The sequence below is a fragment of the Protopterus annectens genome, chromosome 17.part0 (genome assembly GCF_019279795.1).
Source record: "Protopterus annectens isolate FY-2018-M chromosome 17.part0, PAN1.0, whole genome shotgun sequence".
NCBI lineage: Eukaryota > Metazoa > Chordata > Ceratodontiformes > Protopteridae > Protopterus > Protopterus annectens.
Genome location: NC_056751.1, coordinates 60,492,794 through 60,510,087, shown reverse-complemented (window position 1 = coordinate 60,510,087; position 17,294 = coordinate 60,492,794). Strand labels below are relative to the sequence as shown.

The 17,294-nt window shown below is 39.2% G+C and overlaps 1 protein-coding gene across 1 annotated transcript in view; it reads left to right on the top strand.

Annotated features, from left to right (window-relative positions):
* Positions 1-17,294, top strand: part of GSR (glutathione-disulfide reductase) — a 300,254-nt gene that overhangs the window by 134,428 nt on the left and 148,532 nt on the right. The window contains exon 6 of the mRNA XM_044059619.1: positions 3,136-3,190. Within this exon, the coding sequence (XP_043915554.1) occupies positions 3,136-3,190 (55 nt within the window). The remainder of the gene's footprint in view (positions 1-3,135; positions 3,191-17,294) is intronic.

Sequence of the window (17,294 nt, the reverse complement as noted above, 5' to 3'; positions counted from 1 at the left end):
AGTTTCTCTCATATAAAATTAATAATTTCTAGAACATTCTTCCCCTATGAATTTTGAGCTTCACTGATTTCACCTTACTTAGTAACAAACTAATTTCATCTGTAAGTTTCACCACCTGTCTAAAACATCTGCCATCCTTCAGGCATCTTTCATTATTCAGTTTTGTACTGACATCATGATGACAGGAAACTTTACCTTAAGACTTTACGTGTATCCTTTCCTTTTTTATATTTATCCATAAAACAAGGATTAAATTAAGTGAAAAGGTACAGGATTCATTGGAACATTTCTGTTTCACTCTCTTGTCCACAGATACCCTTCTCTAACAGATGTAGCCTAGACCGTTCATATTTTACTGTACATCTAATTCACTGATGCTGAAAAACCTAAGAGCTTTGAATTCATGGCATGAGTGCTTAAACTGCATGATAGGCCATATGCAAACCAAACTGTTATATTATTATACCACCCCCCCCAACAAACATCATTTATGAAATTTAAAAATGATCTTGTTATATTTGAATAATGTCTTGTATCTGTCCTAAATGTAGCAATCACTTGGCCATACCCAGTATTTCCCTGCTGCTTTTTGTAACCTCATTTTCAAAGTTGTGTTCAGTAACCTCAGATCTTTTTTTAATAAGGTTTTTGGCCACTTGTCTCTCAGCTCACTGTTATGCAAACCCCAATCTCAACTGTTCACAGAAATTTAATCCTGCTTATAAATACTTGACAATCCTCCATTCATTCCATGAACATTAATTTCAAAATTTGGAGTTATAATCAAATATCGTTAACCATCAGAATTGTATAGAACTCAAGAAGTATACAATTTTTCCTTGACATACTCTTACCAGAACTTTCTCTAATTGCCTCTTCTAGCTCTGGTAAAGATACAGAAGCCCACAAGCCTTCCTATCCCTTGTTGTCTAACTCCCTTACATCCATCATTTTTTCTGCAGTCCTCTTCTTCCCCTTTTATGAAGTTTAGTGATATAGCCTAAATCAGTAGAACTGTTTTTTTTTCTCTCTCTCTCTCTCTCTCTCTCTCTGTCTTTTTTTGCTAATAAGCATTGTTCTGTAGTCCATGGTTTTGATTCCCCCACATTTATTCTTTAACTGTATGAGTCTGGAAAATCACTTTTATTCCAGTGTCAGACCTTTACAATACTGCTTATGTCTAAAGTGTTTAATTTCTTGTCAGACAAACAAAAACAAAGCCCCCAGCTGTTCAATATACATTTCTGCTCATTTTAGCAAGAAATGGTTTTGCTTTGCTCATTTCATCCAGCAGGTTCCTTATACCTTTATTGCTTTCTTTTCTCCATCTTTGGAAAAGGACTTATCTCCTGCAAGTTCCCCAATGTGTTATACTTGCATCTCCCAAAGTACACAGTGTATTCTCTGCCATTTTGTTAGTTTTCCCATTAAATTACTGAACTACCCTCCCGTCTTTTGTCTTTGCTAAGGAAATGCTTTGTATAATGTGTCTACAACGTTGTTAATCTCCATTTCCTACCTTTGTTTTTTCCCTGCCTAGCCAGATTTAAAAAGTCATCCTTAATTACTTTCCAGCACTTATACCAAGCAATATGCAGATGTGATATATTAATGTTGTCTTTCTTCACTTATTTATACCATGTTCTGAAATGTCTTTTCCATATAGCCCCTGTTTTCTTTTTCCTTTGTATTTAGAAAACATATAACCAGATGCAGGAAATGTGCTATCATGTTATAATCATGTAAGAGGCTTACTGTGTGTCTGCATCCTTCATTTTCTTGACAAGCAGTCTCCTTCTAAGGAGTAGAAGGTGCTCCAGGAGTCACACACCATGGCTATGATTTCCATTCTGTAGTAAATCACTCCGTTTCACTGATACTTCTCCACCAGTAGAATGAGCTGCGGAAGGCTGTGTACACTGCTGGAGTAAACAAAGGGCTCCTTTACTATAGGCAGGGAGGGCAGTCCTCATTACATCACATCACACACATTTATTGTCCACTTTGATAGTTTTGCACAGAGTCCAGATGGCAGCAAGCTCTTTTTTACTGTATAACATTCATATCTTAACAGTAAGTAGATGAAGAAATCTCTACCACACATAGCGTGGTAAAAACAATCTGTGTGGCCTTTCTACTACTGTGATAGTTGCTTGAGGTGGCATGTAGCAGTTAGCCTCTGCAGACTGGGTAAGTATAGGTTTAAACTTGTTTATCCAGAAGCCTTGTAGGCTTTCTTGCTAGGATGAGCTCTTTCATTTTTATATATGGTAGATGCAGTCATGCATTTCAAACAGTGTACAAAATCTTCTTGAAACCTTAAAAGGAGATTGCTTTAAAACCCCTAGCGGTACAGTGGGACAGTATTAAGACCAAAAACAGGTTTTTAGTTTTACCAACCCCTAAACCCACACAAAAACCTTACGGCAGAAGTCATACTTTGAACCAAACTGTGAGGCAAATGCTATTTTTGATGCCCTGTGAGTCCAAATCTACACAAGGAATATGAGACTTGTGATATTTTCTGTTACGTTTTTGCACTATGAGAGACAATATCGCTGTGAAGTATATCAAACATTTTAAAAGTGGGAACAGGTCACACCATTTTGCATTTGATTCCACCCCCCCCCCCACCCACCCGCCCGTTTCATTGGTACAGTTTGGAGACATCCGCACACACAGACAGATTTTGTCACTGTAGGCCATGTGCCCTCTTCCTATATTACTGTCTAAGCCACTATACCCTGAATGTTTTTTTTTTCCTTGTCAAGATGTAGTTTATCATATATATGGTACTTTGTGACGTGTTCTAATTTTGTATTAGTTCTTACAGTTCACTTAAATGTAGCTTTTTTATAAAACAAATACACATATACCAAATCAGCAAATACTTGGTTTTACAGGAAGGGATTCACACATACAGATGTTATGTAAGAAGAACAGGTAAAGTTTGTGACAAGAAGAAATGTAATCTAATTCTTACAGTTCAGATAATATAATAATCTCTGATGGACTGATTTATTCATTCAGCCCTATGTGTTTGGCAAAAGTTCAGTCTATGCAGTAGACATGCTTTTTGTATTAGTATTTAAATGATATCAAGATAATGAATTAACGATTTGTTTCCTCTCACAGGAGCAAGTCTTGGCATCACCAGTGATGGGTTTTTTGAGCTTGAGGAGTTACCAAGGTAAAGTGAAATGCATCACTCGCTGTTATAGAAATTAGAAAACTTTACATTATTCCTGCTGGCTTTAACAGTAAAGTGTCAGTTTCATATAGTCTATCCTTGGAGACAGGCAAAGAAAATTTACAAAAATGTATAAGATCATCGTGTTTTAAAATAAATGCTGCATTATTACAATATTTTGCATGTCATTTTAGGGTGCTTATTTGCAGCAAAATGAATTGACAAAGTTTGTTCATGGAAAATTTATTTTTAAAGAAATTAGAATTTAAAATTGTCATCTTAAATCACATAGCAGGATTCAGAGATTTACTGCTTAACAATTCAAAGTCACCCTGCATGATAAGGAGATAGCTGCACAGCTTGGCAAAACATCTTTTAGAATACAGTAGTGAGGAAGAGTTTCACAGACAACAGACTACAACCAAACTGAGCAGTGCAGTGTAGACGAGGAACTTTCAGCATATAGAGAGGGGACCAGTGCGAGTGAGAAGGTGCAGAACTTGTGTACATAATAGCATGAATGTAGTGCATGAGTCATCCATAAATGCCCACGGTAGCTCACACACATATACACACTATGTATACAGAAGATGCGATATAGGAACTGTGACACTGATGTTCAAAAACAATGGAGTACGACATGAATGGTAAAATCATAAAATAGGAAGTACAGTATAAATCAATAATTAACTAAAACACCAAAAACTGCTATAGTATGCCCAGATTTATTGAAAGTTGACAGTAGACCAACGGTATTCCAACAGGTAAAAAGTTTTTAAACAATTTATTAATATTTGAGTTTAGCACAGTGTTTGCTGTTTTAGTTAAAATCATAAAATACATATTTAAAAAGAATATAATAAACAACAACTTTCCAAGGCAAAAGCTGCATCTTGAGTAACATACTGTGACTGCATGAGTATTGGTAGTGGAAAAGGTAAATCTCCCATGTAGGAATGAACAAATGATGCAATTACCCATGTTACAGCTTTTACTACATGTGAAGAGGGCACACATATGTTTGTCAAGACCAGAGAAAAACACATACAACCTTCTAAAGGTTTAGTTATGTTTATTTATTTGTTTTTAATTTTCCTTTTATAACTGGGGTAGCATACCTGGATCAAGCTAGTTTTAGAATGATCTGGGATGAAAATCTCCAACTACAAACTATGAAATCAGCAAAACATCAAACAATGCATCATATTTACAATCACTGACAGTGATATGAAAACTAAAGTAATAACAAGAGTAAAGGTTAACACAGAAATCTCTCTATGCAATTCAGTAATGTGCCCATCAGTGAGGTACGTATGTTAAAGAGAACATAATTTATTATGTCAAACAAAAATTTTAGTGAGACAGAACAACAACTGAGATAATGCAATATATAAACATCATCTTTCATTTTGTGTAGTAGGAAGTTGTGGACATTGTGAATAAATATGGTTCTAGGAAAATATCAAAAATCAAAGTGGAAAGAAGTATGAGGAGTGAAGGGTCAGAGAGAGAGGAAATGAGGATCCAAGGTAAACAGCAATGCTCTAAAAATCTGTAAAGATGACAGCAGATCATCTGTTTCCATTTCTACCTGTCCTCCGCATCTTGCTCTGTCACACCAACCACCCGCATGTCCTCTCTCACCACATCCATAAGCATTATATTAGGCCTTCCCCTTTTCCTCTTACCTGGCAGCTCCATCCTTAGCATCCTTCTCCCATTTACCCAGCATCCCAGCTCAGCACATGTCCAAACCAATGCAATCTTGCCTCTCTGACTTTGTCTCCAAACTGTCCAACCTGAGCTGACCCTCTAATGTACTGATTCCTAATCCTGTCCATCCTCATCACACCCAGTGCAAATCTTAACATCTTTAACTCTGCCACCTCCAGCTCTGACTCCTTGGGAACAGCTGAAAGAAAAGAAGACAAGGGGAAGAAGCCAAAGAGGTTTGCAGGGTAATAGCACAAAAGTAAGAAGGAATAATAGGTGAGATAAGGGGGGAATAACAGTTATGAGAGGCAAAGAAGAGGAGCGTTACATAGCAATAAACTGAATCTGTAGGAAGAATACATGCAAAATAATACTCAGGAGGAGGAATGAGGTTTAAGAGAAAGCAGGAATTGCATGATGTAATAATGGAGTGTATGACAGTTGCTATGAAGAAAGAAAGCATATATGTAATGTACAATGCACGAAAAATGTTGTGTTTTGCTGTCTTTTCTGTTAATGTATCTGTGCCTATGTCTTAATTGATAATTTAATAAAGGTGTTTAAAAACAGTTATGAGAGACAGTTAGGGCTGAGCAGGGCTTGAAAGTTATAGTTAAAGGAAAATGAATGAAACTGTGAAGGAGAGAGAGAGAGGCTGGACAAGAGGAGGCTTAAAGAGAGAGGATAAGAATGAGGCTAAAGACAGTTGGAGTGGTTTGTACGAGGAGGGGTGGGAAACAGAGAATCAGCCGAATATTGCAGATATGAAATACAGTGGGTGCAGTGATATAGAGTGTGGGGGATGGGAACTGTGTGATTATGATGTGTACAGTTACAAGCCCATTTAGAAAAGTGTGAAATTTTAATACTGTGTTGAGGTGAAAAACCTTTGGTGACAGTCTAATGTGTGCTCTCAAGGGCAACTAGCCTAGTACTTACCTATGAACCTATGAGTGGAGAAGAGGAATCATTATAGTGATTAAACAGTTTTGACCACTTTTTCTGGAATTGTGATCCAAGATTATGAATATGAGTGCACAACTAAAAAAGGCCTGAATTGCAGGATATTTATTTGTGGAATACAGAATATTATGGGGCATTGCGACTTCAATAAAGATGCTGACATCTGCTATAGCAGCCAGGAGTCGGTGTGGTCTAAAATGAAATATCATCAAATCAGTGCATACTAAACCGAGTAAATGTCAATAAGATATAGTATTACGAATGGAGGGACTGCCTGTCACATTGGCACGGATTCTCAAGGCTGTCTATAAATGTACTGTTTCACTGCCATTAGGTAATTCAGCACAGAGGGGTAGCATGTTACATTTGTTCATCTTCTTTCTATATGTTGAGCCTATAGCTCGACACACTTCTGTATTTTAATCAACGTGCTATCAAAGTAACAACAATGTAAACTACACTTTATAACAACTGTGACGTAGTTATTGGACTATACACTTCCAAAATTAGGGCTCATATTGCTAAACAGTACAAGCCATAGCTATAAACTGAATGAATGTACACTGCCATTTTATTACATATGAAGGCCAAGATCTATGGCTGACAGAAAGGTTTAAGATATTTTATTAACGCTAGAGGTCATCTTACATTTTGTCTAGTTATGCAACTGCATCAAAATTTTATGTGGATTAGGGCTATAGTATTGATACAGTTTTGTTTTTCAGCCTTGACTAATGTCCACAGGGGAGACTGGGTAGATAAACCACCATTTTGCTTTGTGTGGTTGTGTCTTCCATGGCTGTGACTCGGTCTGACGATGTTGCAGTGGAATGTCTTACTGCTTCTTTGTAACTGCCTCATAACTCTCAACCATCCATGTCGAAAATATGAAGCACTACCCCTGGCAATGTCTAAGAACAGGCAGAATGTGAAACACTAAAGAATTCAACTAGGAAGTTCATGGCATGGTCATTAATGCCTTCTTCATAATTAAAATAGTTCTTTTGATAAATTAATGTTTTCAAATATTGTTCAGTATTATATGCCATGGATATTTGAAAAAAAATAATAAATCAATAAATATCTTAAGAATGAACATGTACAAAACCACTTGAATGTGGAACAGTGTGGACCATAGAATTTTTAAGACTCAAAATGAGGAACATTAACATTCCGTGTGACTTACAATCATAGCTGTCAACCTCTTACATGCAGAATCAAGGTCAAATCCAGAAGTAATCATGGTTACCTTTTAAACTATTAGTACTATTAATCTGAAAGTTAACAGAATCAGAGAATGTGAATTAACGTGGCTTGACAAAGATGCTAAAGAAACAGAGCAGGAAAAATGAAGCATAAAAGATGTCTGCCTAGGAGATGAATGTGATATAAAAGAACATTAACAATTACTATATAAATATCTGAGAATAGATGAATGGTAAACAAACATGAAAAATGAAAACTATGCATATTAAGGAACATTTTAGAAAACCAAAGCTAGTATTGAAAACTGCCTTCAGCTTGCTCTTCCTGTTATAACTTATGGTTTTGGTGTGATTGGCTGACCCCCAATAAATCATTGGATCAGCTGGATATGAAAACTGCTTCATGTTTATCAAATTATATATAAAAACAGTGTCTGACAAGATTATATAACCTTCAGCCTGAAGGAGATTTGAGCCTCCTTGAACTTGATGGTGTGTATATAGGTCTGCAATTATGGGATTACATGCATATTTGTTGGCATCATCAGATTAAAATATAGTCAGAGTTCTAAACCTTGAAGAAAACAAATCTAAGATGACATTCTGCATTTCAGAAAGGTGCAGTATTGTTAATCAAGGAGAAGGCAAAGATCAAGTCGCAACATAAAGTGCCAAAAAACAAAAGAAAAACTATGAAGAACATGATCAGAAGAAAATGAAAGAAAACTGGAAAGCCCCCAATTCTATTGACAAACATAAAGAACTGCTGGAAAACCTACATGTTTACTAAGATTTGACATATGACTCACTAAAGAGAGGTGAATTTAAAACAAAAGTTGAGGAGTTAGTAATGGCAGCTCAAGATAGTTGACTGTGCACATGTTGGGTTATAAAATCTAAAGAAAAAATGGGAGATCCAGTCAAATGTAGGTTATGTTGTGGAACAGACTCACCATCCACATAAAACAAAGTTTATCCCTGTCCATTCTCAAGTGCAACTTAGATGCATGGTTAGAAAACAGAAAATTTACCCCATGGCCGCCCCATGTACTACTAATGGACAGAAGCAGCTCATAAATGCTTTATCCCATGCATGGGTCCCCTCAAATTATTTATGGTATAATCCCAGTTATTCTTACTAGGGGTAATATATAATTTTTGACTATGGATGGTTAAGGATAATCTGTAATCAAATGTGATAGGTTATTTCAAGCACAAAAAGGGAAATTGGCCAAGGTAAAAAAATAGCTTCAAGGGCAGCTAGTCTAGTACCTACTTATGAACCTATTTAGCTCTCTGCAGTGGTATATTCTTTTAGTAGTAGTGAAGGCAAACTTTGCAATTTTATTGCATCATTGATTGAGTTTGATAAAGTAATTGTGATGAAAGTTGATAAATATGGGCCTGGGATACCCAAAGCTTGCCAGTAAAAAGAAACATGCTGTGGTGATATGTGCATGTCAGTTTGCAAAGGTTTAATTCTGTGGCGTATAGAGTATACCTAGCTTTTGGTTTACGTTTTTATGCCTTTTTTAATATGCAAGTTGAATTTTAAATTTGTTTGTATAGTGACACTTTAATATATTGGTATTGTCCACTATCTCAGTAGTATTGCCTGAGGAAGAGTGAACCTGAAAGTCATTTGTAAGGTTTAAATTTATTATAGAAATACAGGTCTTGTTATCATTAGATATGAATCCAGCATAAGAAATCAATTGCTAGATATTTGTAAGGGCCATTTAGAATTGGGTATCGATCCTCATTAAGTATTTCATAGAGAATATGAGGAGGAGTTGTGAGCATATCGGATGAGGTACGTAAGATTTGATGCAAAAGACATACAGCTATGAAACTGTTGAAGAGTTGTGGTCCTAATATAGATCCTTTACGATGCCAGTATTACTGTGCTTCACTTTAGATACAGTACATATTCAACCCATTGATCAGATTGTGTATGATGGACAGATACTTGATGAACCATTTAATAACCATTATTAGATATGTCAAGATCAGTTAGGCATGTGATTAATATAGTGAAGAAAACTGTACTAAAAGCCTTAAAAGGTCTAGGAATATGGAGTGTTGTTTGTGCATTGTGACCAGAAGAAAAAACATGCTGTGCCTGAGAGAGAGAAAGTAATGATCTTCCATATATGCAGTGATTTTTTTTATTGGTACACCTTTCTAGAACATCAGACAGAGAGAGAGAGAGAGAGATGGCAGTAATGCAATAGGCCTGTAATTGAACAGCTTTGTAGATGTACCAGCTCATACCACAATAAATAAGCCTTCCAGTATTTTGGAACTTACACTGGGAGCCTTAAAAAAACTCCACTACCTACAAGCATTCCTTACCCTGACAAACATTGATATATGGATCAAGACCAATGTAAGCACTCCATCAGTGCAGAGTTTCACTGCCTATCATAAGTTCAGACCCACCACATTGCACAAAGGCACCACATGTGGTGGTGTCTCTAAATTCTTTAAAAAATTTCACCTCCAGACTCGTTAGACAAGATAATGACCTGAAACTCCTCCACATCCAACCTACTATTGACAAAACCCCTTATTTCATCATAGCTAACTTTAGGATCACCTCAATGAGGCCCGCATGGCCTACCTAATGTGTATGAAGTCCCTAAGTATTAAGACAAACACTGTCATACTAGGAAACTTCCACGACCCCTCCTTGAACTGTGATGTGTACACATCCTGAAACACGTATACCCAGAAATTTTTGGATTTCATCAATACAAACTCTCTGGAACCATGAGTCCATACCCCAGCCAGAGGTGACAAAATCCTGAATTTGGTCCTTCCCAATAAGGGGGCAGGTTTGCTCTCCACTAAATGTGACTTCCTCCTTGGTCAAATCAGACTAGAGATCATTCATATTCACCATAAGAGTGAAGCTTGAAGCAACTACCGATGCATCTACATTCAGACATTACGCTATAACTAATTGATGATCTGGCTAAATTCAAAAGCCACTTCCATCCTGACAACCCAACTGCTTGTGCAGAATCCTTCAATGCCAGATTCTGTGTACATGTAAATAGCTGTATAGCTGCATGTGCCCTCCCTCAGAAATAAATACAATGCCTAATTCAAAAATAAACTGTTGTGATGGTACACTGGTATAATCTGGCTCTGTAATAAAATAAAAAAAGCACTAATTGCACTTTTAAAAATAATCCTAGTGCTCAAAATGCAAAAAATGCAAAATTTAACAAGGAACTCAGGACCTGATCAAATCAACCAAAGCCAGATATGAAGTAAAAAGTGCAACCTAGGCAAAGAGCAACCACAAAGCCTTCTTTAACTATGTTGGAAACCTCAAAAATAATGCCCAGTACTAATAGTAAAAGATTTCACATAGTCAGACCTAGAGGACATTGCCAATCTACTATCAGGCAAATTTATCTCAGACTTTACCAGTTCTCTCCTCCAATATTCACAGACCATATACCTACATTTACACCTCCCCACAAATCTCCCAAGAACAAGTCCTCAAGGTGCTATCGAAGTACTTCTGTGGGGCCATACAACATACCAGGCTGCCTAGTGGTCAGCCTGAAACTTGACATGTCAGACCTCTTACAGAGACTATTCAATATCAGCTTGAAAACAGACTTTGTGCTGGATAAATGGAGGACAGAAACCGTCATTCCCTTGGACAAAGGTGGGGCTTCAATAGACTTGGGTAATTATAGACCAATAAACCTGACCAATCTCATTTGTAAATCTATGGTGAGGATCTTTATGGAATTAATAAACAAATATGTTGGTAAATGCAAGCCAGTTCAGAACTGTCAAGGGAAGATCCTGCCTACTTAACCTGTTTACTTCAAAAAAGTTACTGTTGCAATGCATGAGAACAGATCAGTACTCACTGCATATCTAGACCTCTGAAAGGTAATCAACATAATGTCACATTTTAGTATCATAGATAAACTCTGTAAGATAAGTGTAAATCCTCATGTGTGACAAAAGGAGGTACTGCCAGCACAGCTAGCTGGAATGTTGTAAGTAATTATATGTCATTTGTGATTATCAACATGACTCATATGTTTGTGTTACAAATGTATTAGAACTGTATGTTGTCTGTATATCAAACTGCTGATACAGAAGTGTGTGTTGAAAGGGTCTGTAAAGTACTGAGCTTAAAGATGTATCCACAGTGTACCCTACTGGAAAAGAACAGAAATGTATAGACACTATTGTAACTGTGTAAATGTGGTTCCCATTCAGAAGCCTGAAACATCATAAGCCTGAAAATCAAAATCCTGAAACCAAAAGCCTGAAAATTCAGAATCCTGAAAACTCAAAATCCTGAAAGCCCAAAATCCTGAAAGACCAAAATCCTGAAACTCAAAATCCTGAAAACACAAATAATGCTGATATGTCACTATAAAGACACTAATATCTACCAACTGACCCTGACCCTAACCCTAACCCTAAGGTCCGTCACTATCGCACACTCACCTGACCCGCCTAAACCTAACTCACTTAAACCGCCCCTAACCCCAATATTTGTCACTATTGCATACATGCCTAACTTGCGCCCTAACCCTAACTCACTTAAACCGCCCCTAACCCTAAAATAAAACCAACCGCACACTTACCTGACCCCAACACATGACCTAACACCACAGGGCTAACAATAGCAAAGCCACAATGACATCAGTATGTCTATTTTGTGTTTTCAGGATTTTGAGTTTCAGGATTTTGGTCTTTCAGGATTTTGGGCTTTCAGGATTTTGAGTTTTCAGGATTCTGAATTTTCAGGCTTTTGGTTTCAGGATTTTGATTTTCAGGCTTATGATGTTTCAGGCTTCTGAATGGGAACCGTAAATGTATATATTTTAGCAGTGGAAACTGGAACATAGAAGGTTAACGTGTAAAACTTCAGAAAAATAGTTGAAATTAAATTATTTTACAACTGTGCCATAAAAGATGGTTTTAATGCAACAAGGAGACAGGATGTCTAAAACTAGAGAGTCTTCTCCATTGTCTTGTAAGTGTTTTACTGATGTTCATCGTGTTTCACTGTTGCAGTCATTACACTTGGGTTATCCTGCTGGCAGGCTACCCGCAGTCGGCCTGAATTCCAAAGTCCTGGTCCGGCGTCGGTTGCTGTCACCTCTTCCCTGACGTCAGAGAGCCAGGGGTATAAAAGATGCAGCTGACGCCATTTTCTTCAGTCTTTCTTGCTGTGCGGTGCCCGAAGCAAAAGCAGTTCGCAAGTGCCGACTCCTGAGATTTTCGTAATTGAATTTCAGATCCGAAGTCTTCAATAAAGCTAAGTACCCCGTTGGGGAGACTTTTTTCTTGCTCCAGACCAATGTCAGAAAAAGTTAACAATTGTATTTCTTGTGGGAAGCAAATACCTCATAAGGATTTTCATTCTTACTGTATTCCTTGCCTAAGCCCTGATCACGGCGTTGCTAGTTGTTGGTTTTGGGCTAGATTTAACCAACACACTATAAAGCATCGGTACGATTTTGCTTTTCATTACTTCGGCTGAAGGTTTAACTATATAATGCTGTTGGAACAACCGATGACCGGAATTCATAAAAAACGCAAGGATAAAGAAAAGGACAAGCATCCGAGGTCCAAAACCGACGACGAAGCCTCTTCTAGGCCAGTCGCCGGTGCTCAGTGAGGCGCTTTCGCAGCCCCTGACTCCCGCTACTTCAGAGCCACAGGCCGCCTCTGACTCCCACGTGAAGACAACTAGGCCTCTGGATACTCAAGGTATTGGCCCTTTGGAAATCAATCCCTCAGATGGGTCCGGAGCCGCTGAGCAGGCATCGGCTTCTGAGGGTGTTTTCAGACCTACACAACTTTATATAAAGCCTACTTCAGCATCCAAGATGAAGTCTAAAGCAGTTTTAAAGGCAAGGAAACAAGTACAGCATTCTTCAAGACAGACTTCTATACCTAAGAAACAGATGCTAAAAATGGCCGAAGACCTAATTAGTTTGATCAGGGGTTCCCATCCCCCTCCTGAAAAGAGGCCTAGGCAAGGTACTGAATATGATTCCTCTGATCAGGTTTCCATTTCCTCTGATTCCTCTTCAGAACAGGGATATTCTATTCCTCCCTATGAGGATTCTGATGCTGAAGATTCTATTCCTTCAGCTTCTCCTCCTGAGGATTACTCATTTGGGGAAACCCTGCATACCATGAGGGAGCATTTCCACTGGGAGAGCCAGGATTATTCAGATTCTAAGAAAAGGCTTAGAGACTTTCTGTTACTGCCTCAGCACAGACCTCTTTCAATTCCTCCTCTTCTAGACATAGTAGATGATGTATTTTCAGAGTCCGGCCTGTCTCCAGACTCTTTACTTCCTGCACCTGTTAAGCCGGACAGATACTACAAGGTTCCAGATTCCCATAAATTTCTATATAAAATCCCTGCTGCTGACCCAGAAATTACCTCACAGGGTCCCAAAGGGGTCAAGGCTGCTTCTGCTAAAAACCCTGTCCCCTCAGGTAGAGGTTCTAGGGGCTCTGGACAGATGGGGGGAAAAAGTCTACACTTCTGCTACCTTGGCTGTTAGGGCTTTAAATTGTCAGTTTCATATGCTCAAATATCAGCAATACTTAATGTCTTTGTTAAAACAAAAACAAAAAATGTTGACAAATTCTGAATGTTCTGAAAACAAAGAATTGCAGGATTTATTGCATGCAGCTGAACAAGTGGGAAAACATACTTTGCAATGTGGTTATGATTCACTGGAGGCCTCGTGCAGGGCCGCAGTTACAGGTTCTGTTATTAGAAGGCATGCTTGGTTAAAGGAACAGAATCTGCCTGATCATGTTAAAGCAAAATTATTGGATGCTCCATTACAAAATGATACTTTGTTTGGTGTTAAGGCAGAAGAGGTGTTGAAGAAAATGGAGGATAAAGCTAAATCTATGCAGACAGTAAAGGATTTCTTACAAGTACAGCCACCCAAATTTAGCAGGAACTGGCCTTCTAAGAATTGGTCCTTTCCAGTGGCAGACAACAAAGAGGCAGATTCAGATGCCCTAGAGGCAGGCAACAGCCCCAGGGCTCATACAGGCCCAGACAATGGGGTGCTTCTACCTCCAAAAGCAGAGAAGACAAGTCACAGCCTTATAGGAAACAGTCCCAATGACTTCCCTCTGCCAATGCCAAGCACTTATCTTTTGTCAGCTCCCTTAGGGGGAAAGCTAGCACTTTTTTCACAAAATTGGCTTAGGATCACCCAGGCAAATGGGTCTTAAATATAGTCTCTCATGGATACAGGTTCCACTTTCACACCCTTCCAAAGGCAAAAGGTATGCCAGACCTGCCACACAATCAATGGGCAGAGGCACAAAAACAAGTTTCATCTCTCATGGACATGAGGGCTATTCAGCCAGTGCCACAACAAGAGCAGGGAAAAGGATTTTACTCAAGACTTTTCTTAGTACCAAGAAAGGACAAAGCCTGGAGACCAATTCTGGACCTGTCTATTCTAAACACTTTTCTGAACGTTCCAAAATTCAAAATGTTGACTCTGCAGCAGCTTCTGCCCATGCTTGGCAAGAAGGCTTGGCTTGTAACTTTGGACCTCAAAGAGGCATACCTGCATGTCCCAATCAGACAATCTTGCAGAATATACCTCAGATTCATAGCTGGCTCAATGCACTACCAATTCTCTGCACTGCCCTTTGGCTTATCTACTGCGCCCAGGGTCTTCACAAAATGCCTAGCACCAGTAATTGCATTTTGCAGACAAAGAGGAATTCAAATATTTCCCTACTTGGACGACTGCCTTATTCAAGCAGAGACCAAAGACATTCTACTCAAGCATCTGGCGTTTGTAAAAAGATTGCTAATTTGCCTAGGGTACACAGTAAACGAAAAGAAATCAAAACTAGTACCCTCTCAAGAGATAATATTCCTGGGTGCAAGCTTAAATACAACTGCCCAGATGGCTTATCTCACACAGACAAACAAAGGCAACTGACTTCTTACTTCGAAAACATGGTAACAAAGACCCAGTTATCTGCAAGAAAAATTCTGCAGGCTCTGGGCTACATGGCATCCTGCAGTCTACTAATTCCATATGCAAGACTGCATACGAGGAAACTACAATGGTATCTAAAAAGTGTTTGGACTCAACATTGCCACAGCCTGTAAACATTAATTACTTTCATTCCCTGCCTGCAACAGGAGTTTTGATAGTGGGCACAGGCCTGTCACCACAACAAGGGACAGCCATTCGCTTTGCCAGGCAGACATTAACAACAGATGCATCAGATTATGCCTGGGGGGACACATGGCAGAAAAATGTATTCAGGACACATGGCCCACAAGCCAAATGCATCTTCATATCAATCAAAAAGAGATGCTAGCTGTACAGAATGCACTGACAGCCTTCAAGGACCTACTTCATCCAGGACAACTGCTGATAAAGACGGACAATACTACAGTCATGTGGTACATAAACAAGCAAGGAGGCACACATTCCTACCCCCTCTGCAGACAAGCCATGACTTTGTGGAACACAGCATTGACTTATCAAGTACATCTGCAAGCACAATTCCTGCCAGGAAGGACAAATACCTTGGCCGACGAACTAAGCAGAAACCTCATGGATCCTCACGAGTGGAAACTAGATCCACAAATATTCAGAATGATAACAGGGAAATGGGGGTGCCCAGACATAGATCTATTTGCCTCCCCTCACAACTGCCAGCTACAAAGATTCTGCACTCAGACTTATCACGAACAAGCATGGAAAATGGATGCCCTTTCATTCAGCTGGAAAGCCCTCTCAGTATATGCCTTCCCTCCTCTGCCTCTCCTCCCCAAGGTACTCCTAAAGGTCAGACAAGAAAAGCCAAAAATGATCCTGATTGCCCCAGACTGGCCACGCCAGCACTGGTACCCAATCCTAAAGAGCTTGTCTCAAGGCCCAGCCTGGACATTACCTCAAATTCCTCATTTGCTGACCCAACAAAACAATCAGATCCTACACAGCCAACTCAAAACCCTAAGTCTGCCTGCATGGTGGATAATTTAACCATTCAGAACATGCCTCTCTCTAAAGCAGTTATGGATGTTATTTTGGAGGCCAGGAGGCCCAGCACCAGAAAATCTTATGCAGAAAAATGGAAGAAATTCTGTGCTTGGAACCAGGCACAAGGAATTGACACACTTGCTCCAAATATTCCTCAGATTTTACAATACGTAACTGAAATGCTGGACAAAGGCCTATCCTTCTCATCAATTAAGATCCATGCCTCTGCCATTTCAGCTCATTACAATATGGACCCACCTATTTTCTCTCATCCACTGCTAAGGCAGTATCTCAGAGGGGCCAAAAACATAAGACCTCCAAGGAGAGCTCCAGTACCTGCATGGGACCTCAATTTTGTCTTGGAAAAACTCACACTGCCCCCTTTTGAGCCAGCCAATACAGCTGAGATAAAATACTTATCATGGAAAACAGCTCTTCTCCTAGCAATAACTTCAGAAAGAAGAGTCTCAGAATTACATGCACTAATGGCTGTGGAACCCTTTATTATTTTCCATCTGGACAGGGTTTCTCTAAGGACAGACCCAACATTTATGCCTAAGGTAGTGTCCACTGTGGCCCTTAACCAAACCATACATTTGCCTAGCTTTCATCCAAATTCGCCAAATAAGGGTGAGAGACTTCTGCATTCTTTGGACATACACAGACAGCTACGCTTTTACTTGGACAAGACTAAAGCTTTCAGAAAGACTGAGCAACTCTTAGTGGCATATGCTGCAGGATTGCAAGGGAAAGCTATTTCAAAGCAGACTATTTCAAAATGGATAGGCCACTGCATTCATTTCTGCTATTCACAACATGGTAAATCAGTGCCTAAGGGCATTAGGCCACATTCTACCAGAGCAGCAGCCACTTCAGCAGCCTTCCTCAGAGGAGTACCAGCCAAGGACATTTTGGAGGCTGTGACCTGGACTTCAGTGCACACTTTCACAAAGCACTACCACTTACCTCTTTACTCTAAATCCAGAGCAGGCTTTGCCACTGCAGTTCTGCAGGGCCTCATAGCCGATCCTAATTCTATTTAGGCCCAGCCACCCAACCTCAGCTTTGGGATTCAACCCAAGTGTAATGACTGCAACAGTGAAACACGATGAACATAGTACAGTTGTGTACCTACCATAAATGTAGATGTTCGAGTGTATTCACTGTTGCAGTCCAGGT